General features: G+C 44.7%; 1 protein-coding gene across 9 annotated transcripts in view; it reads left to right on the plus strand.

Moving 5' to 3' along the window:
* Positions 1-169: 169 nt before the first annotated feature.
* Positions 170-21,393, plus strand: part of sept4b (septin 4b) — a 50,182-nt gene continuing 28,958 nt past the window's right edge. For 2 of the 9 annotated variants that reach the window (XM_031573358.2, XM_042708705.1), the window contains exons 1-2: positions 170-497; positions 3,808-3,818. In XM_031573358.2, coding sequence (XP_031429218.1) covers positions 446-497; positions 3,808-3,818 — 63 coding nt within the window. In that variant the 5' untranslated portion in view covers positions 170-445. The remainder of the gene's footprint in view (positions 498-3,807; positions 3,819-21,393) is intronic. The other 7 variants (XM_031573359.2, XM_031573368.2, XM_031573369.2 and 4 more) reach the window with 7 other exon arrangements.

Raw genomic sequence — 21,393 nt, forward strand, 5'->3', positions numbered from 1 at the left:
CTGTTGAAAAGGTGAAAAGTAGGCGATTGCCGGGTGTTTTGAGCCTGACTGCGATGCAGTGTCAAACTGCTGCTTCATCGTCCACACGTGACGGGTATATCCTTGATGCGCATCCCATGTGCAATTGTTTTCATTCTGGTGGTGGTGCAGGCTGTGTCTCATGACGTCATTTGTGTCTGGCAGCGCTGACTGGAGCCTGGTTTAAAGCGCTCTCGGTGCTCTAAATGCAGTCATTCAACGGTAGGCTTGTGTTGCGAGAGCGCCTGGAGTCGAGGCAGTGCCGTTTGCAGTAAATCTCATACATTGCAAGCGTCGCATAATCTCCCATCTGCTGTTTCGGTGTCCTACAATCAAGCGGAATCTTTTTTTTTATGCAAGGGACCGAAGACGGATAGGACAATTGCATCCACAGTTGGGATTAGCATATTCATTGCATTTCGCCGACATGGAAAACTCGTCCACAAACAGCAGGTTTAGGTCCTCTCTGTTCAACCACGGTGAGTCCCGACCTGTCTATCTGTTTAGTTTTGTTCAGGAAGTAAATCTTATGAATTGATTGGTTTACCGCCAGTCTCTCGCTCAAATCCCGCAGTTTAGGCTGAAAGATGATTTTTTTTTAATAAGCGGAGTATAGATTGATTGTTTGATCTTCGTCCTTGAAATGTCAGTTATTTTCTGATGCATTTTTAGACACGTCAAGTCATGCCACATCGGTGCGCTGATATCCCATCCTTAATTCAGAGATTAATGAGCGTCTAGGCATTCTGTGCTCCATTCACGCCGCGTGTGTTGAACTTGGGCACAAGTTGACATCTTTGCCTAGATGGACAGCAGAGAAGACGTACACTAATACTAGATAATAAAGTAAACGCGCTGAACTGGAGAGCCCTCTGAGGCAGTTGAATGCAAAGCATTGGGTGTGTTAGTTATGCAAGAATCATTCTGAGACTGACCACACTTGCCTAAATATAGGCTAGAGCACATGGATTGCTTTTACATTTGTTGAGAAACCGATGCTTGGATTAACTGCCGGGCTCGGTCCCAAAGGATGCAAAAGAATTCAAGGCAGTTTTGCTTCTAAACTGCTATATATTAGGCAAAGGAAAATACACTATACATGTCTTGAAGAGCTATTTTTGTATAGATACCATTTCTAAACTTTATTGCTCTCAGTCGTTTATTTCCGCTGTCAAACCATTGCTCCCATACCCGCCTTAGAGGGTTATAGTTTGGGTGCATTGGATCTGACATCTTCGTTTTACTTTGTGCCCCATCACCCTCTGTGCCCCTTTCTTCTTGTCCTCTGATCTTTATGACACACACATACAAACACACACAAATACAGACACATACACAGTTTCCAGTCAAAACCAGTGCTTTTGGAATCCAGCATATTGTAGCATGTAGGCAGCTTTACTAGTCTACTATGACAGTTGTTCAATGGGCATTGATCCCTTCCTTGTTGTCCCTCCTCATACTGTTTTTCTAACTAGGTGTACAACAATATTGGCTGCTGTTTTCCTGACAGTGGTTGAAATGTACAATACAAATGATTTGCCGCTCGTTCATCACTCATCATTTGAAATACACAGTACAGATTTGCAACCAAGCAGACTAAAACCGCATCTTTTTGTCTGTTTCTGTGGAACCCGACATTCCTTCTGCTTCTCAGTGAAGAGTCTTAGCCCTTCAGTAAGCATTAAGCTCTGTGGGGCTCAGCTTTTCTTGTGTTAGATTGCCTTTTGCAGGGGCAGTTTGGCAGGAGACCAGCACTGGCATACAGTGCTTTCTCCACAGCCTTAGTGGGGGCATCCAAGCGACCCAGATACCAGGCACCTGTAATGTGGTTACCCTCCACTGCCGAAACATCTAAATGGATTGGCAGTGTGCAGTGGAATCAGAAGCAGAAAGAGAGAGAGAGAGAGGGCATGACCTGAATGCGTGTCTGTGATGTCCTCACTTGTTGATGTGATATGCAGGGGTGTTTCAAGGGTGGGGTCAGCCAGGTTGCTAGACCCACCCCAACTGACACAAGGTTCAGGAAGGTCAGTTCTTTAACCATAGGACACCCTGTCGGCAAAAAGGTCACTGTTGGCTGAGAAATAAAAAGACCCGCTCCCTCTAACAAGCTGGCCTCATCCCAGACTCGTATGAGGACTGTGCAGGCAGAGTAAAGTGTGGAGGAATAAACCATACTGTGCCTCCATCTGTTCTATTTCCATTTTCTCTCCATACTCTCTCTCACACACACACACACACACACACACACACACACACCCATACCCATAGAGAGCACAGGCCGTTCAAGTGAGTAACACAACCGCTCACACACAGCATTGAAGGCCTATACTGTACACACTCTGAAGGGACTGAGTACAGTTAGTACATTCCCATGCATTCCATGAGAACAGCGTGCACCACAATCAATTTACTTTTTATCTGAAGTTAGTATTCCCCCGTTAATATGTGGTAAGCCATTCATGTCAGCACAGGGAGCGCTCAAACTCCTCTACGATATTAATTAGAGCAGTAAAGCAAAAGAGGCTGATATACCCGCACAGATAAGTCATTTTCAGACAGTTTTGTTCTTTCTATAGTTTACTTAATTTGGAATCTAGGCCTTTCTAATTGAGGCCATGCAGGTTGTCAGCGCATGGGACCAGCGTAGATGACAGAAGCCTGGGTCCCTGTATAAAAAAACGCTCAAGCACCAGGCTTTCAGTAGCAAAAACCATCAATCAGGCCCAAAAAATGAAAACAAGCATGAAGATACGGCCCTGGTCCTGAGGTCCAGCTGAGTCAACAGTCAAGAGTGAGCGTCAACTGGTTTGGAGGCCTGCTCTGGTCAGGAGAAGGTTTGCGGTAGACATTCCTCGGTAAACACTTGGGGATAACACATCCCACAGTGAGCTCTCCTCCACGCAGAAATGGGAAAGAAAAAGGCCCTGCATTTCAGCTGGTCATAGGAAGGACAATGATGCAAGCGTGCACAGACACTGCCAACTACTGTGCGGAATGACCAACTTCTGATGTAAGGACCAGTCCTGTTAGTAGAGACAGATGGAAGCATAATAAACAGAGTTTTGCTCTGCTTATCCTTTTCTTCTTTTTTTATTTACTTCATCCTCCTTTCTATTCAGGCTTTGAATGTGAATGTCCTTTTTTGACTGTTAACTTTTCATAGTTCAACTTAAACATAGTTGCGCATAGACGTGCATATGCCTGTCCAACATTTTCTCAGAATAAAACCACAGTCTTTTGTGAGTTTGTAATAGGGGGGGGGGGAATCCGAATTTTTCCCCCATGTGTGTCGCTGAAAAAAAAGGCCCCGTGGTTTCAGCAGGGGATCAAAGAGGACCTCTGCATTTCAGCCAAGCCCAATTTCCTGAGAGGGGCTCGCATTTTTAGAATTACATCACTGGCATGAAGCCCCGGCGCAGAAAGTATGTGGAATCCATCGCGCCGCACGCAACCGTGGCCCCCTTCTCACACATATATATCGCCATTGTTGCACTTCCTCATTATGCCTTGCAGCCTCTCTCTATGCCAAGAGCTTTTTTTAGACTCCTGAACGCATACGCAGACAGCTGCAGCTGATGGAGATTTCAAAAACGCCCTCTCTGTCATTTCAAATCCACTTTCAAAAACCCGACATAGCAAGTAAATTATGTTTTGTGTTCATTTTTCCTCTGTATGTTTTGATTGCAATTAATCTCTGTCTCCAATAATCTTTTATGTGTTTTTCTTTCTGTCTCCATCATTCCCTGCCTCATGGGTATCATCCGACCCCCTTGGCTGCACTGACAGCAGACGATGAGGTAAGCAATTATTTTCATTCATCATGTCTTTCATGCACTGCTTTCTCCTGTCATTTTCTGTGACGTTGACAGGACCTCAAAACATGGGCGAGGAAGAAGAGATGAGGGCTGCCTGCTATCCAGAATAAACACATACACACTTCTGACAGACACCATCTCTCATTTAAGGATGTCAAAGCTGGGTTTGGTTATGGGTGTAGTTTTTGAACACCCAGTTTTTCTGGTTCCATAAACAAACAGCTCTATGACTTGGGCTGGTGTTCTTTTGACATGCAAGTTATGCTTTCTTTGTTGGGGAAAAATCCCTGGATTGCTGTTTGTCCTTATATGAGTATTCACACTGTGTATCTGCACTGAACAATGCTACTCGATACTGCCCTCTTACTGGGTGTATCTTCATTGGCAACCCCATACTTCAATTACAGGGCCAACAACAGAATGGGAGGTTTGCAGTCTTGTTCATATCAGCAGTTCTCTGTTCAGCAAGGTTTGCCATTGTAATCAAATTATACTGCACTTTATAATTGGGGTGGAGCTCAGAAGTGCTTCAGTACTACAATAAAGAGCAGAGGGGTGATGCACAAGCAGGCTAGCCGACCGGTGTTTGTGTCCACTTAAGGAAACACAGCGAGGGTCTGCTGTCACCCATCCTGTCCCAAGGACCTAACTCTCACCTCTTTGTGAAGACCTTCGCTGGCAGCCAGCGACTGTGTGGGTCACATGACCCTCCCCAGCTGTGTTTACATTTGGAGACCTGTCACCAAACAGGCATAAGCAAATTATTTGTTGGGTGATGGCAGTGCCTTTGGTGGGTGTGACAGGAACAATCCTCTCTCATAGCATTCCTTGCCACTGCCTCAACTCCAGCGAAGCAACAGTTAATCAGCCTTGATGGTGTGTTGTTTTGTAACATGGGTGGTGTAATGCTCATCAATCTAGCTCTGTACACATTAATGCAGATTTCATGCTACCCGATTTCAAACCGGATTTTCCACCCATTGACATTTGTTGGAGGTTGCCAAGAAAAGCAAAGGCAAATCTACGTTTGCTCAGCACCCACAAATCAGCGCCAGCGGACCTCCATCTCTGCCACAAGTGAGCCAACAGTGGTCCTCTGGCCTTTTGCTGTCAGGGTATTGGTGAATCGTTCAAATACACGTTCCGAGGGAGTCTCCGAGGGACGCTCGAAAGATATCAAGCAGGCTAAATATCTGGACCTGTCAGAGAGTCCAAATCCTGTAATGTGAAAAGTGTTGTGACCCAGTTTTGACTGGCAATGAGGGCGGTGAGGAGCAAGGGCAAGATACAGGGTGAGGGGAAAACCGGGGGAGGAGTCGTAACCTACAGCACGACACGCATAATTTTCTTCAATCAGCACACGATCAACTTGGATTGCTTGTTTCTTGGTGACAGGATTTTTTCCCTCCAAAAATGGATGTCTCATGCATGGTATCGCATCATTCCCTGTGTCACATCTCAAGTGTGTTTTTTTTGTGTGAAAACGTCTGAGATTCCCCCTGTTGCTGATCAGCTCTGTAGTCTGCAAACATTCCCATTTACAAAGATTCAAGTTGTGTAGTGTGAACAATACAGTGATCTGACAGGTTCGGATGTCATATAGTAGTATGGCCGTGGCAAGTTAATCCATTAGACATTGCACTGGCTGCTTTGTTTATTGTCTTTTTTTTATGTTGGGACTTCTGTTTTGATATTGCTCAAAATGCATTACCTTTCGCACTAGCCAAGAAACCCAAGAAGAATGTCAACATGTCATATTGGGTGGAGCGCACGCCCTTGATACTTGTGGGTGCTGAGACTCGGACAGTGCAGTGACAGAGACAGAGGCCCCCTGATCACAAAGCACAGATGGCTCTCTCCCTCGGACTTCCTCCGGTCTGTTTGCACTCGACTCAGGGGTGTGGCAGGGAGAAATGGCTGTGGTTTCCTCCTCTCCACACTGAGTGGAGAAAAGCACACAGACGACTACATTTTTTTTTATTTCTCGTTGTGGTCGCCCGGAGATGGTGATGTCACTCTGCTCAGCTCTTGCCAGGGGCAGACTACCATCCTGCTAAGGCAGCAGTGCTCCTCTGGTCCGGCCCACGGGGCAGGCAGGCATCCTCCAAGTCCTCGGCAGGCATTCCACTGCGGTTCTTCAGTCAACCCCTAATTAGATCTCGCCTTCAATTGATGCCTACGCCATGAAGATTGAGGATCACGGCTAAAGTTGGACTTTATTAGACCATTAGCTGGATGCTGTGTTTTCATTCTTTTTTTCTCTCTCTCTCTCTCTCTCTCTCTCTCCATGTCACTCTCTCCCTCGTGTTGTCTGTTTCTCTCGTTAAGAGTCAGCCCTGCCTGTGTCCGCACTATGCATTCCAGCAGGCATCTTGCCTGCGTCAGGGAGGGAGAGGCATCTTGCCTGCGTCAGGGCGGGAGACGCCCAGGAGGTGCTCCCAGGGATTGGCATCTCAGTAACCTTGTGCTCGTTAATATCAGTGCAACTGACATCCAACCCACAGGCTATTTTATGGTAGCGCTTATAGTTTCTTCCACATCAATGTTTGTATTGTTGAAATATGGGTAATGAGTAGTCACAGAGTTGGAATAGAATCTGCTCCACATTAGCTGTAAGGTATTTGCAATATTTCATCCCCCAAATGATGATCTAGTCAGGTTTGCACAGACTTTCCTTCACTTTGTGGAGTAACAGTGTCTGGAACAATAGATACAACTTTTAGAAAAACCCTGCCAGTGAATGAAAAATCATTTTAATTGTGCTTAACTGGAGAGAGGCTTCTCAAACTTTCTTTATGCAGCAGCGTGTGATTCCTCAGGCCTCTCACTGATAAAACCTGTATTTGCAACGACATTCTTGACAGTGTCCCCTAGGCATTCCCACAGTGGGATTTGAATAGCAGCAATCGTGTTAGTGAGACATAGACCTCTGTAGCCTTGGGTTTTGCTGAAGTAACATGATGTGGCCTCTCTTTCAAACATGTCATGTTTTATTATATATATATCTTTTGTTTTACAGTGCATAATGAGTTTCTGTTAATAAGAGTGTGTGTTTACAATATATACTATGTGTGGATAAAGCCAGCAAAATTGCAGTGGTTGCAGACAGCCTTATGTGGCGATCTTGTTCGCTAGTGTGTGTGCAATATGGTGTATAGGGTGAATTATATCAGGGGCGTTGTTATGTTGAGCTGTGACTTGTTGTTGTTAGATACCAAGAAGGATTAACAGAACTGATGAAGCATCTTAAGGATTAGTGGATGAGATGCAAGACAAGCACAGCAAGTCAACCAACATTTATGAGCTGTGTTGAATGTCTTTGACTGTGTGACATGACTGGCATCTGATCAAATATGTGACATATCACAGCACTGTGCTGGCTTGGCCCCTAGTGAACGCTCTCTTTGATTGGAGACCTGCCTGCTCTCTTGATTAATTGGGCTCTCCCACAGACTGCAGCCCAGTGCACGGCCTCTCTCCAGGCCCAGATGCACATTCAGCTCCTGCTCCAACTGGGCTGCCTCTGTGGCCTCCGGGGCCAACCTCCCAGGCCCATCCAGAGGCCGTGTCCCCTTCAGCCTCGGCCTCAGCCGCGCGGCTCCTTTCCCCCAGGGCTTTGGGAGAGGGTGACCCGGAAATGCCTGGGAGCCCCCTAAAGGAGAGGCCCCTGTCATGCTTTGTTAGAAAAGTGCACACGCTATAAATATCCCCCCCTCTGCCTGGTTCTCATGCCCCCCTGTGATCCTCAGAACGCACCACGAAGGGCACCAACGGCCAGATTAGAGACGAACACACTTTTAGCTTTAAGAGGGTCGTCATGGGCTCATTAGAAGGTTCTGGAATCTTTCCTTCTCATTACTCAGGCTTTGAAAGGCCAACATGGTGTGGCGAGCGCCCCTCTCATCTAAGTGCAAATCTCCACACCAAAGAGCCAGAAAACTGGAGGAGGCCTGGGATTGGGATCAAGCCTGTCTACGGGGCAGCCAGTGATAGTTTGGACTGTCAAGCAGGGTCAAGGGGACTTAGCATGTCAAATCCCTTAATGCAGAAATGTGTTGACTGGTCAATCACTCTTGTCTCGTCTCGCGTGCAAGCCTTTTAAGTCATCTGCCATAGGATAATCCCACAAGGCATATGTTATCTTGTTTGCCAATCTGAAAGGCCCTTGTGTGTGTGTGTGTGTGTGTGTGAGTGTGTGAGTGTGTGAGTGTGTGAGTGTGTGTGTGTGTGTGTGTGAGTGTGTGTGTGTGTGTGTGAGTGTGTGTGTGAGTGTGTGTGTGTGTGTGTGTGTCTGTGTCTGTCTGTGTCTGTCTGTGTGTGTGTGTGTGTGTGTGTGTGTGTGTGTGTGTGTGTGTGTGTGTGTGTGTGTGTGTGTGTGTGTGTGTGTGTGTGTGTGCTTGTATGCGTGCCTGTCTCAGGTGTTTCCTCAGTTTGAGGCCTCTTTTCTCTGCTGTTCCAAAACATTAATTTGTATTATCTGGAAAGTCCACATGCACTTCAAGAAAAGAGGGCGGTGGTCTCTCTTTAGCCATCCGCTGTTGTCTCCAGTGGCTGAGAGATGTGACCGGAGCGGCTCTGATAAAGGGCTTAAATGTCTCCACTCTGTTGACTCAGCGAGTTCATTCACATTCTGGCTGCCTGTCTGACTGTATAATGAATCACTTTGCATGAGGACGCTTCATTGGTCAAAAGCTGTTTGGCTGTGCAGACTTTCACTGCGCGTCTCCCCCCTCCTACCCCACCTCCCCCTGGAACTGGGAGGAATAGCCCCCTCCTCGTCCAGACGTGGACGGCGTATTGGCCGAGTGGCCGTGGGAGCCAGGCGAGGTGACGGATGGCGCGTCCAGAAGCAGCAGCGTCTCTCTCTCGCTCTCTGGTTTAATGTGCTGCAGCTGCAACTGCGTCCCAAACTGGTTCCAGATGCTCGGCAGGAGGAGGAGGAAATGCCACGCGAGCCCGTCGTCATAAGCGGGCGGCGTTGCCCATTCATGGCCTTTTTTTTTTTTTGCCGTTCCCTTTACTATTTTTCAATTCTCGGGACAGCATGCGGTAACAGAGAGAAAATGAAGACACCAGCTCTTATTTTGATAAACAGTTTCGTCCCACAGAAAAGTAACAGAGTTCTGTTGGCATAGTAGTACTCCCTAAAGAGAAGAGAAGCTCGTAACCCAAGTAGTTCACTTGTCCCCTCACAGCCAGGCTGCGGAGTGGAATGCTTTCACATGCCGGGGCAAGATGGCGCAGAGATGCAGACTAGTGATAGAAATGGAGGGAGCCGTGTCGCACGAAAAAAAGCCACAAGATACCTTTTTTCACCCCGAGAGCGAGTGTCATAATCTGATCCAGCCTCTACAACTTTTGGAGCAGACGAGGTGAGAAAGCGGCCCAGCGAGGGGACCTGGCTGAGCTCCGGGCTTGCTTGTGTTCCCCTTCTTTGCATCCAGCTGGGGCAGAGACAGGTGTGCGGGCCCCCCCGTGGAGGAGGGTCTGTGATGTGAGGAGGAGATAGAGAAGCAGGCAGGGGGGGGGGGGGAATGAGGATTTATGATGTTTTGGCGTTTCCTGGGCTTTGAAAGTTTGCCCTTTGAAACTTTCGGATGCACGCCACCCCACCCTGCCACCCCCCGTGCCGTAGGCTAACACGGACATCCCTGCCTGGGTGCTGCAGCCAAAACAAGCAAGGAGTCGGGCTGCTCTAACACACACACACGCACACACACACACATTCACAAAAAGACGCATACACACACTTACAGTGTTGTCACACACTTTGTCTCTTACACTCCAACATAGACAGAGAGATTTGTTCTTTCTCTCTCTCTCCTTTATTCTCACACTCACCCCTGATCTCATGCCACCTCCCCTTATATTTCACTCTAGATCATAAGGATGACTTTAGTGCACACTTTTAATAAACGCACTTTAAATGTAGGTATTTATGCTTGCTTTAGTTTTGACATCCAAAACTTTGGAAAGACAACTTGCATGGCGTCATGTGTAAATATTTGCCAGCAGTATAAATAAAAACTAGAGTTGTTTAGAGCCCTGTTATTGTCATGGTTTCTGCTGAATATTCCTTGGTAGTATGTAAGCCCCAACAGCCAATGCATATAGCTGTATTTTGTAATGATGTGGGTTGGTGATAAAGATTAATGAAATGGATAGATGGAGAAGGATGGATGGTGTGTTTGGGTTGTTTCAGCAAGATCAAAGGCTCTCTTTAATCTTGTCTCACAACCGCAAAAAAAGCTAATCAAGGGGAAACTGATCTGGTACTTTAGTTCAATGTAAAATGAGATCCTTTACAACGTTCTTTTATTTACAGAGATAATAATTTGACTCCTTACGGAAGATAATTTGCTTCTTTTTTTTTGTCGATGCATTTGATTGATGCAAGTGCAAGTGCAAGTGATTTATTTTTCAGTAGATGCCAAACTGTGTGACTGGTCGTTGAGGTTTTATGAGTGTGTGTGTGTGTGTGTGTGTGTGTGTGTGTGTGTGTGTGAGCGAGAGAATGAGAGAGAGAGAGAAGGGGAGTCAAGGAGAGGCTTTAACATGTGCATTTCATTGTGGGATCAAAGAGAGGCCACGAGGCTGCCTCCTGCGTGTCCCCTTCTCTTCCTGTGTACCCTGTCCTGCATCCCTCTGATGTGTTTTACACTCAACACACACACACACACACACACACACACACACCTTGTCACATTTTCAATTGCCCGTCATTCGGTAGCAGTGACTGCAACCGCGGCCAAAACCATACATCACTCCAAATTCCATACACTTACCAGGCTCCCCACCCACCAGTTGGGTTCAGGAAACCATCTCAAATGGGCCTCTGGTTTTACGCATCACAGGGGCATGTAGTCATTTAAGGTTGTTGTGCCTGGGTCTCTTTGGTCGGTTCGTTTTGGCCCAAATTCCATGCAAGGCTCCACTAATTAGAGACTTCAGCATGATCCCTCAGTCAGTCTGAAGGTCCACGTTGAAAACTCATATGATTATGTGTCATCATAGCTAGCCATGAGAATAGGAGAGAGGCTGTTTTACACAGTGCAATGCACAGTACCTGGACAAAACAAAGTGGCATGTTTTGAATACACTATACCTCCTTCTGTTAGTACTCAAAGTTAGTATATAGTAACCATCAGGCCATTAGTGAAATTGTGTTCATACAATGTTGACCCTTGAACTCAGCTGTCATGCAGGAATGTGCACAGGCATCTTTATTAAATCTAGTTCATCATCTCCTCAAGTGTGTTGTGTAAATGAGTGCTTCTTATTTTGCCAGCTGACACAGTCAACCATTGTTCTTGCCTGCAAAAGGAGTCTTTGGATCAGATGAAAGAAGTGCATTACAACAACAACACTGACAATATTGGGCTGGTTTTGATCACCAAAGTCAGACATTTTCTACAGGCTGTTTGGATGCCTGTGCTGTACAGCTGTTTGGATTGACAGGTGCTGTTGTGGCTAACGGTTGTTGTTGAGTGATACAATAAAACTGTCTATTTCCATTAGGATCTACTGTACTGTACCAAGTTAATCCCTGCTTTAGGCAAAAGTGCTGTAGGCGCACCAGTGTCACTTTGTGATCATTTATTCATGCCGTTGGTTTTTCAGTAGCGTCTCTGTGCGGCTCTGGGAGAGATTGCTTGAGGCGTCCTCACGCTACATTCTAGTGGCTTAAGAACTTGCAAAGTATTGCACCGATTTGGCCTCCTCAAAGCAGTACCGCATGATAATCAGGAAGAGAAGCCTCCAAATCCTCTACTGCTTGTAACCCCTCAAAATCCTGTGGGGAGTGGAAAGTAATATTTGGACTGTGGATAAGGCACCCCAACCACCTCCACCACCCAGTCCCCTCTTTTATTTAAGGAAGTGTTGAGCCAGAAGAGGTTTGAGTGGTGTGTGATCTGATTGTCAGTGCTTCGACAGCAAACAATGCCTCCTCATGCGAGGCAAGCCAATCGGTCTGATGAAGTGAACTTGCGAGTGAGGAGCGGATGTGCCAGTTGAGTAGGTCCGTTAGCGTATCACTGCAGATCACGATGCCCCCAAGGGAGGTCCCAGTCGACGAGCTGCCAGTAAACGGCCTCTTCGCTCAGGCCAAGGGCAGGGGCTACTGAGCTGGAACAAGTCGACCTGGAAATTTCCACTGTGAATTTTGACACAAGATAAAACCCTCTGCCTGAAAAAAATCTCATAAGAAGATCAGAGATTATATCTTCTCATAATCCATTTTTGTTTTTGGAAGAGCCTCAACTTTTCATAGAAGTACACTGTCCTCGGTGCTCATTTTAACTCTTGTTTTGGAGTCACAATTCATCCATGTCTTGAGAATGTAAAAGGCAGCAATGGTATGTTTGTTGAAAACCTCTATTTTATCACCTATGTGGTCTTCGTTTCATTTAGATTCCCCTACTCTAATAACTGACAGACTTCGCTTAAGTTGAACGTGACTGCATCTTTACCACATTGGCACAGAAAGCAACAGGAGGGTCCTATGTGTTTTGAAATAAACACATTTTGCACTTTTCCCTTGAATAGGATTACCGGTCCCAGCAAGTGGAATGCTGTAAGCATCTTATTACACTCCAGAATCTCTCTCTCTCTCTCTCTCTCTCTCTCTCACTCTGTCACTCCCTCCCTCCCTCAGCCTTGAAGGCTTTATGCAAACTGCCTATGAACAGAAACCCCCACTCACCCTCAGCAGTGAATGCTGGCCTTGTCCTTACTGGAGCAGGTCATGGTCATGTCACTGGAGATATGTATACAAAACACCACAATATTACGTCGCTCGGCCTTCTTTTTAGGGTATCACCAGTGACAAATCACCGTAGGCATTTGGCAGTTCGGAAACTGTAATATATATGTGCATTCTTGGGAAAAATATAGAGAAAACAGATGCAACATTATTCAACTACAGTAGACTGTTTACAAATACTTTGACCTCTCTGAAGTAGCCATAGCTTTTATTAGTTTTGTTATGAATATCTGATTTAACCTTGAATGATGCAACATCTCTGCCTGTAAGATTGTCTTGCCTGTGCATGAGAGCCTGTCCGTGTGCAGCCATGCCCAGTTCTCACAGGGAGAGTGGCGTTGCATAACTATGGGAAGACAATGGGTGTCAACCGCATTCCTCTGCAAGACAAAAGATATCCTCACATGCTCACTTGGCCAGGCTTCACTGTGGTTCTGAAAAGCTGACAACATCGTAGCTGTGGTCGGGGCGGGGAAGGGGGGAAAAAATGGCATATTTGTGTGCTTTAGTGGCTCAGGAAGTTCCAGTGGCACAATAACATCTTTGCGTATCAGGCCGAAGATTCGTGTTGATGTTTCACAGCAGAGAAGTGCATGAAAGATGTGGCCGGCCTCGCCTCTGTGAACGTTGGAGCAGGGTCGTCTTGGACGTTCCCAGTGGACCACTTGGCAGGATCTGAAGTTGAATTGTAGGTCTTTTTGTGAGTGTAAATATACTTTCTCCTGACTTTGAAAGGAGCTGTTTGTCCTCGTGCTGTTATCCCTCTGGAGCAGGACGAAACAACTCCTCTCTCGCTGTGACACAGTTCTCTCAAAACAGCTGAATCTAAAGATACCAGTGGGAGGAATAACCAAGGTGGCCACAGTGTGAGTGGTCCACTTTCAGTGCAGGAATCTGTAATCCAATTGAAAGGGAAATGTGTATTTCTGTCTGTATGTTTGTGTGTGTGTGTGTGTGTGTGTGTGTGTGTGTGTGTGTGTGTGTGTGTGTGTGTGTTTATCTGTGGCTGTATCCATTTGCCTTTCACTTTTGCGTCTGCATTTCCTGAAAGGTTTTGTGGCACCCCTTGCCCACCATTGGGGAAACGGCATCTGGAGCAGATTTTCACATTAGCAGCTCAGTTGTTCTCAACGCAAGCCACCGCCGCTGCTTCTTGGGAGACTTCTCCCTTCGTCTGGACTATTAATAGTCATGGCCTGAGAATCCAGACAGAGGTCAACGCCGAGATTTCATCCCCTATGCCAGAAGCCCCCCAACCCCCCGCCCCCCACCCCCCACACCATGATGTGATGCATTCTTGACGTTTTATTTACTATTTTCAGTTCCTGAGCCTTTGGGTTCACCCAAAGCAGCCCTGCTCAGTTTTGTGTCTGCACCAACATAACTGGGTTTTATTGTGTGGCCATGGCCAATATTTTGCTGCAGTGGAAAGTTTTGAGCTTAGTCTCTGCTGTAGCTTAGAAAAAAAATATATTATTCCATATTCGTTTATGAGGTGGGAGATTTTAAAAGTGAGAAGAATACGTGATCCACGGACTGGTCATTTTAAAAGTCTGCGTCAAATGAAGCCAAAAGTGCCTCATTTTGTTGAATTGGTTGTCTGGTCAGTGGTTTGGATGTTTTCATTCGATTGCTCTGAAGTGTGAATGGAGGCCCTGCCAAAACGAATACACCAGCCTCCAATACCAGTCCCAGACCTAAGCCTAATAAAAATGGAATAACCGTCACAGTGTTTTCCATACAGTCATTTATAGACCTATGCAGACTAGACATTTTGGACCATTGTAAAATCATACTCTCCAACAAATAAACCAGGGATATTCTACAGCCTTGGAGCTCGTTCAGATGTAGATTTAGAAGTCTATGACCAACCATACCCATTCTGTACTCATCCATCTAGTGCTGGGGAAACGTATCACCTGCTCATGGTACTTCTGACTGTAAAAATAAGGCAAGACATAGGTTGTAAATATGCCCAGTTTGCATGTCATGCTGTATAAGTGTACATCGTCATGTGTCACAGCGCTGTATTTTTATTCCCTTGTCCCAGATCTCCTCTGCACTGGCCATATTGCACCTAATGCAATATTAAAGAGAGTTCAGTGGTTCAAATGTTTACCACAGTGTGGGTGTTGTGCATTTAGCCTCTGCAGGGAGACAACTCACTCGACCAGAGATCAGCATTTTAATGTTAAATTAAATCATGAACTGAAATCTGACACTGTCAATTAAACAGCATTAATTGCTGATCTTAGGTTGTCACTTCTAAGATTAGTTTAGAACTACATTTCACCATCTTTCTAAATTTAGCTAGACTAGAACATCAAACATTAATTAGCCCTGGCCTGTGAAGAGACTGGCTCATTTGTAATGGAAGTTGGTAGTCTAATGCATGCTAATCACAACATCCTGGTACATGACCCATGAACAACATCTCTACAGGATGTAATGGGATGGGAAGAGGCCAAAGACAGCCAGCCTTTCGTGGTCCAGAGGCATGTCTTTGTGTGCATTTTGCTCACAGGAAATAAATAGCTATTTACCTAGCTTGGGAATTCTCAGCTCGCTCCAAATGGCTCAGGACACCTAGGTGTCAGTTCACCCTAGAATCAGTTCAGTCAGGGATTAGTCCATTCAGTGGGTATGGTATACATTCGTGTGTGTGTGTGTGTGTCTGTGTGTGTGTGTGTGTGTGTGTGTGTGTGTGTGTGTGTGTGTGTGTGTGTGTGTGTGTGTGTGTGTGTGTGTGTGTGTGTGTGTGTGTGTGTGTGTGTGTGTGTGTGTGTGTGTGTGCTTTGTTCAAGTGTTTCACATTGGGCCATATGCTGGTCACCATTTCAAGTCTCATGCATTAGATTTGTCAAGAAATGTATATTCACTTGAATGGCAAAAAGTATTATACTCTTGATGCATTATACACTGTTAACACTACAATTACGTTATCACATAATAGGCCACCGAAGTATTCCTATGGAAGCGTATATTGAGCTTATTGTATTACTTTGCCAAGATGTATTTTTAGATAAACCTGCAGCAAAATAGATGAATGAAATACTAAATACATGAAAAACACAGTTCTGCTGGGAAAACCCCATACATTATAGAATGACCCAACAAAAATCTCAGTGATATTAATAAAACTTTGAGGCCAGTGCTGGTTTTGACCCAAGCTGGTCACTTGGGAGTGAAAATGATGGATGTGGGTCTGTAACTCAACTTAATCTCATCAAACAAGCCAAAAACAGCTTGTTAAAGCCCATTTCATTCCAATAATGGAGAGAAAATCAGCTCTCTATACACTCCGATCTTAATGCACTCACCCTTCATTGGCCCTCACTCAAAGTCAGCAAAACCATTAAATGTTGATGGTGCTTTTAGGCTACTTATTCTAGCTGTCATACTCATGTGGGCTTGTGTTTGGCCTCCCTGGCCTGAAGTCGAGTGCTCCCTGCCAGAGACCGTGGGCAGTGTGGGCCGGCCCGTCAGCATTCCATAACTGCAGCTGTCACACATCTCTCCATCTCTCTCTCTCTCCCTCTATCTCTCTCCCTTTCTCTCTCCCTTTCTCTATCTCTCTCTCTCTCTATTTCTCTATCTCTCTCTCTCTACTTCTCTCTCTCCCTCTCTCTCTCTCTGTCGCAATTTTTTCAGCCTATTTCAATGTTGTATACACACTCAATCATAGTTCCTGCATGCATACACACACACACACACACACACACACACACACACACAGAGACACACAGAGTCATTATTTTGCCATGAGAAATAACTCTTGGATTGGTGCGGAGGCTGATTGAAATATGTCTCCATGAGTTTATCTCGGTCTCAGTGGGACCCGTACTTTACTGTACGCTGCAGATGGACTGCTCTGAACTGAGAGAGATTAGTCAGCTTCTTGACCATAGTCACTTTCTCACACTCAGGAAGCAACAGATGTGGATTTCGGGTCATTTCAGATCACACTGAAGGGTATATAAGGATTCAAACATTGACGACTGAGCTGGTGGCTTTGGGAGTTTTGGACCTTGAGTAGGAGAGTAGAGGGAAAATGTACAATAAAATGCAGTTTAATGTGGTTTTATAACGGAGTAGGAACATACACCAAATATTCTATGTTATATACATTTAAAATATATATTCTTATCAATGTGTATTACTGCACTGTGTACATTTTGATGTGTACATAAACAAATGAAGGTTTCATCCTTACAGAAGGCTTCATCCCTCAGCAATACAGTGACGAAAATGTTATGCCACTTAATATCCAGTCATGTTTCATAATAGTCTGCTAATTCTTCCTTTCATGCTGATCCTCTCATGTTGAGGATATTTGAGATGCTCATTTAAGCCAGTGTGTGTGTTTTGAGTGCGGGGATGATTACTGCTGTGTGAACCCATTTCAATGTCAATCAAAGGAAATTTCAAAAGTGTGTGGTTATGGATCTAATGACGACAAAGTGGTAAATACTGATCTTTTCCAAATGGTCTATTTTCAAAACTGGGTGGGGTGATCAACCACGGAGAAGAAGCTTTAGATGAAGTCTTTGTGTTTAACATTTAACGGATTTGCTGTAGATTCGAATAATTTTAGCAGTTTAGACCTCTTTAGAGTCCCTCTAGCACTGATCGATTAGAGTAAGAGAATAGAAAACTCAATGCTAATGTTCTTCTGTGTTTTTTTTCACATACATTAGCAAAAAAATTCATATTGATACACATACTGCACCCTAAAAGTATCAAACAAAACCTTAATGTATAGCACTTTTGGAACGGCAGTCTGAAATGGTTTATTTACAAGCAACCCAATAAAGTTCAGAAGGTCAGACATCATTGAATGCATGAAGAGGCCTAAGGACTACTGTAAGAGCATTAGCAGTAGACTTTTTCGAGTCTTGGTAATGTCAACCACTGGGGCTAATGTATCACAGTAAACTTTTACTCTACTAGCTAATAATCATGGTAGAAGGTCACTGTTTTTCATCATCTTAGTTGGGTAACAGCCCATTACATTCCCACCTTTCTATCTTCTCTGTGCTGACACGTCTGGTCATGTATTACTAGCAGCTAACCAGAAGCACTGTTATACATTCTTTTTCATGACACTGGGGCTTGCTCTAAAATGTACTGGGATGATGCTATACATCATGTTGTGACATAACCGTACAGCCAAATACAGGTTCGGACAGGGGAATAGTTTGGAGCAAAACTCTATACGGTGGGAACACTGTAACTCAAGAGAGATGCTGAGCAAGACGATTCAAAGGGAAGTTTTCTGTTTTAAAAACACACAGAACACAGAACTCTAACAAAATGCATATATATTGTTTAAGATCCCCAGATACTGATGAGTTTTAAATTGAGTATTCCAAATTTAGTATGTTCAGAAGTGTGTGGCATTGGTTGAAGCCTCGGCTTTCAAAAATCAGAGTGCCAGTTTGGGGTCTATTGTCAAGTTGACTTAGCTATCATTAACCAACCATGACTGAAATCAACAGATATTTAATGATATTCTTAATCCTCCATTTTGGCTGTCACTGAGCTAAATGGTGCATTTTTGTTTTGTTCCTATACGGCACAACTCTGTGCAAAGGGCCCATCAGTCATCGTGCCAGTCTCCACTCTGAAGCAGAGTAATGATATAATGCCCTGTCACTTTTTTCCAGGCCATGCTATCTGAGCCGCACATCATAAGGTCAGCTCTCTGCAGTTTACAACATGAGTCATGCTATTGTGACAGTGGATAGCAGTAGAACTTTGATGTTTTGTGACAAGCTGTAGTCTCTGTGCCCATTTGGGGCTTTTTTGGTGTCTCTATGCCTGCCTTGACTTTCCCTCCTTCCTGTGTGATCTGCACTTTCACTGCCGGAATGGGGAGTGGCAGGCACTCGGCACTCTCTTCTCTCTGCTCTTTACTGTCAGACCCGAGCCCAGAGGCCTAAAGCCCCAGTGCTTGAGCTCTTCTGACAGTTGCACACAGCCTCGGAAAGAACACGCTCTGAAAACATGGGCCTCTGCCATTGTTCTTCAAGTAAAAGCCACTTGATCCACTAACTCAGCCAAAGTAAAAAAAGTTCCTCTTGCGATTAAGGGGTTGCAGGCTTTTAGGGACTGCCTGAAGTTAGTTATCTTTCCTCAAGGCATAGCTGGTTGGTCACAATTGATTTATTTCCAATTTGTTTGCAGCCGGGCCCAGGAAATGTAGTCACTCTATATTGGTCTAAATGATAGACTGAATTAATTAAATTTAAGACAATGTTACATACTTGTGAAGCCATGACCCATCTCTTCATCTTCAATCCTTCACAAGTATGACACCACGATCTAGAGAATACCACAAGATTCTCTGTGTTTTGTTCATGAAGTTCCCTAATTGGAGGCCTTCTCTAGTTCTGACTCAGTGAAAACTTCACTCTGACCCACTTCTGACTGAGGGTTCATTCTAGATCCTCTCCACTCAATTAAGCAACCATAGAGAGGTTACCATGACAGCCAGCGCTGCGTGGCAGGCTGAAGCTCACTGCTCTCAGTCTCCATTAAGGTGGGATCGTTTGATGCCCAGATTCAGAGATTAGCATAGTCATTAGCACAGTCTTTTTTTGATGCACAATTTTTGAATGCTTTTCTATGCAGTGTTTTTTATACAAGTTTAAACTAAACATACCACTAACTTATTTTCCTTGGCAGGAGGTTGCATACAAATGGCTTAATCAATTTGATTTTCTATCCTAGCCTATTATTTGGTACTTAGGATTCACTGTTAGGAATGTATCCAATAGAATACTTTTCAGACCATATTATGTATAGGTCTTGGTACTTCCTATTCTGGATACTCTGTACTGATTAACAGGGAGTTTTTTTTTTTTGCCCCTGTTGCCATTGTGCTTGCTCTAAGGGGGTCCAGGCACTGTGCTCTGTAAAGCGCCTTGAGACAATTCTGTTGTTTTGGTACTATATAAATAAAATATAAAAAATTGAATTGAATTGTACTCTATTACATAATGAGGTTCTGAGGTGTGCCATGTCTCATCTGCATGTTGTATTGATGTGCGATATCTCATCTACGTACATGTTGTATTGGTGTGCGATATCTCATCTGCATGTTGTATTGGTGTGCGATATCTCATCTGTATGTTGTATTTGTGTGCAATATCATAGTGCTTTAGGAAGTAGGATCAATAAGTTGATAATTGGGTTGTCGCTTGCTTGTTTTTCTGTTTGATTGTTTTGGTGGATCCGTGTTGATTGGTGGTCTTTGCTATACCAATAATGAGACAAATGGCCGTGCTATTTATATGAATGACATGTGAAGCACCCGACTATACCAAAAAAGCAAAGATGACCGCAGGTTCTGTTTGCATCTTTTATTGTAAAGTATGTCGAAGGTCATGCGTCACCACTGTGGAAATATCATTTGGCATGTGGGCTCGTGGAAGGTCAGATGTCACGCTGACAGGTTTACATTTCCTCTCCGTGCCGTTTCTCCGCTCTCATTACCGCAGAGAGTGGGCTCAGTGCCACATGAATTATGAATGTGTGGGAGGTCTTACTGCTGATCAGACTGGATGGTTGAAATATGTGAAATAGGTGTTAGTCACGCATGGGTCCAGATAGATGAACATCAATCAATCTTAATCGCACATACTTATATGTACATGTGTTTTCAAACACTGTTGATTTGAGCTCTTGAGCTGAGGATGAATGACCCCTATGCATTTTTTGCACTCCCACCCACTAATTAAACGTATTGACAATGGACTTACACATAACAGTGGAAGGCTTGTGGTCACTCTTTATTCATAAGACTGGAGTGTATGCTTGGGTCTCCAGCCACTGCTGTGGCTATCATTAACCTTGGAACATCAAGTTGCATGAGCTCCTTGGTAATGAATTTGGACGCATCCAACTGGGATGATCCCAGATATATACAAACATTGACACAATACCTAGATTATACTCCACATTACACAACAAACCATGCTGAGCAATCTTGAGTGTGGACTGGATCCAAGTTCAAGTACAAATTGTCTCTCTGTGTGTGTCTCTCTCTCTCTCTCTCTCTCTCTCCCCCACCCAACCTCTCTCAGACCACTGCATTCAAAATTGATTATACCATCAAAACAAGACCCTGACTTAAGACAACATAAGGCACTTAGTGGCCGTTTTAAGACTACAAAGCAGGCTTGAGTCTGGATACTGCAGCACTGCCCAGCATTATTAACTTTGAGCTTTGGTCAATGGATGAGCTGTTGCACTGCTGTTCTGGAAGCCGAATGGGGAGAGCCCTGTATGCATGATTAAGGCATTTCCTGGCTGAATAAATGCCCTTATGCCTGACTGGATGTATCTAAACACAGACTCTCCAGGCCGGCTTTTTGCTTCAACAAAGCTGGGTGTGACCGCTCCTCTGCCAGTTTGAAGCTTGCTGAAATGAATGTTGAGTTGGCTACATTTGTGCTATCCAATGGCACTGGTGTCTTTCATTAAGTTAATTAAAGATGTTCGTAAATCACGCTGCCTCACAAAGTTTTAGTCATAAATGTCATGGATGAAGAAGTGTCTCATTTCCGCTAATATCTTTTGTTAATTTTCACGGCATCCGTAGCTGGGTGTAATTTATCCGTTTTATCTTGTTAAAGAGAGAAAGAGACGAAAGTCACATGCTCAGAGGTGATGTCATGGTCCTGCTGGCCCACTCATGAGTGGAGAAAGGTGTCTGAAATGTGGAGGTATCTGTCTTGAGATTTTGGCTGGGCAAATCTGGAATGTGTAAGGGTGGGTAGGAGTTTGGGG

Source organism: Clupea harengus, chromosome 9, assembly GCF_900700415.2.
Source record: "Clupea harengus chromosome 9, Ch_v2.0.2, whole genome shotgun sequence".
Classification (NCBI taxonomy): Eukaryota; Metazoa; Chordata; class Actinopteri; order Clupeiformes; family Clupeidae; genus Clupea; species Clupea harengus.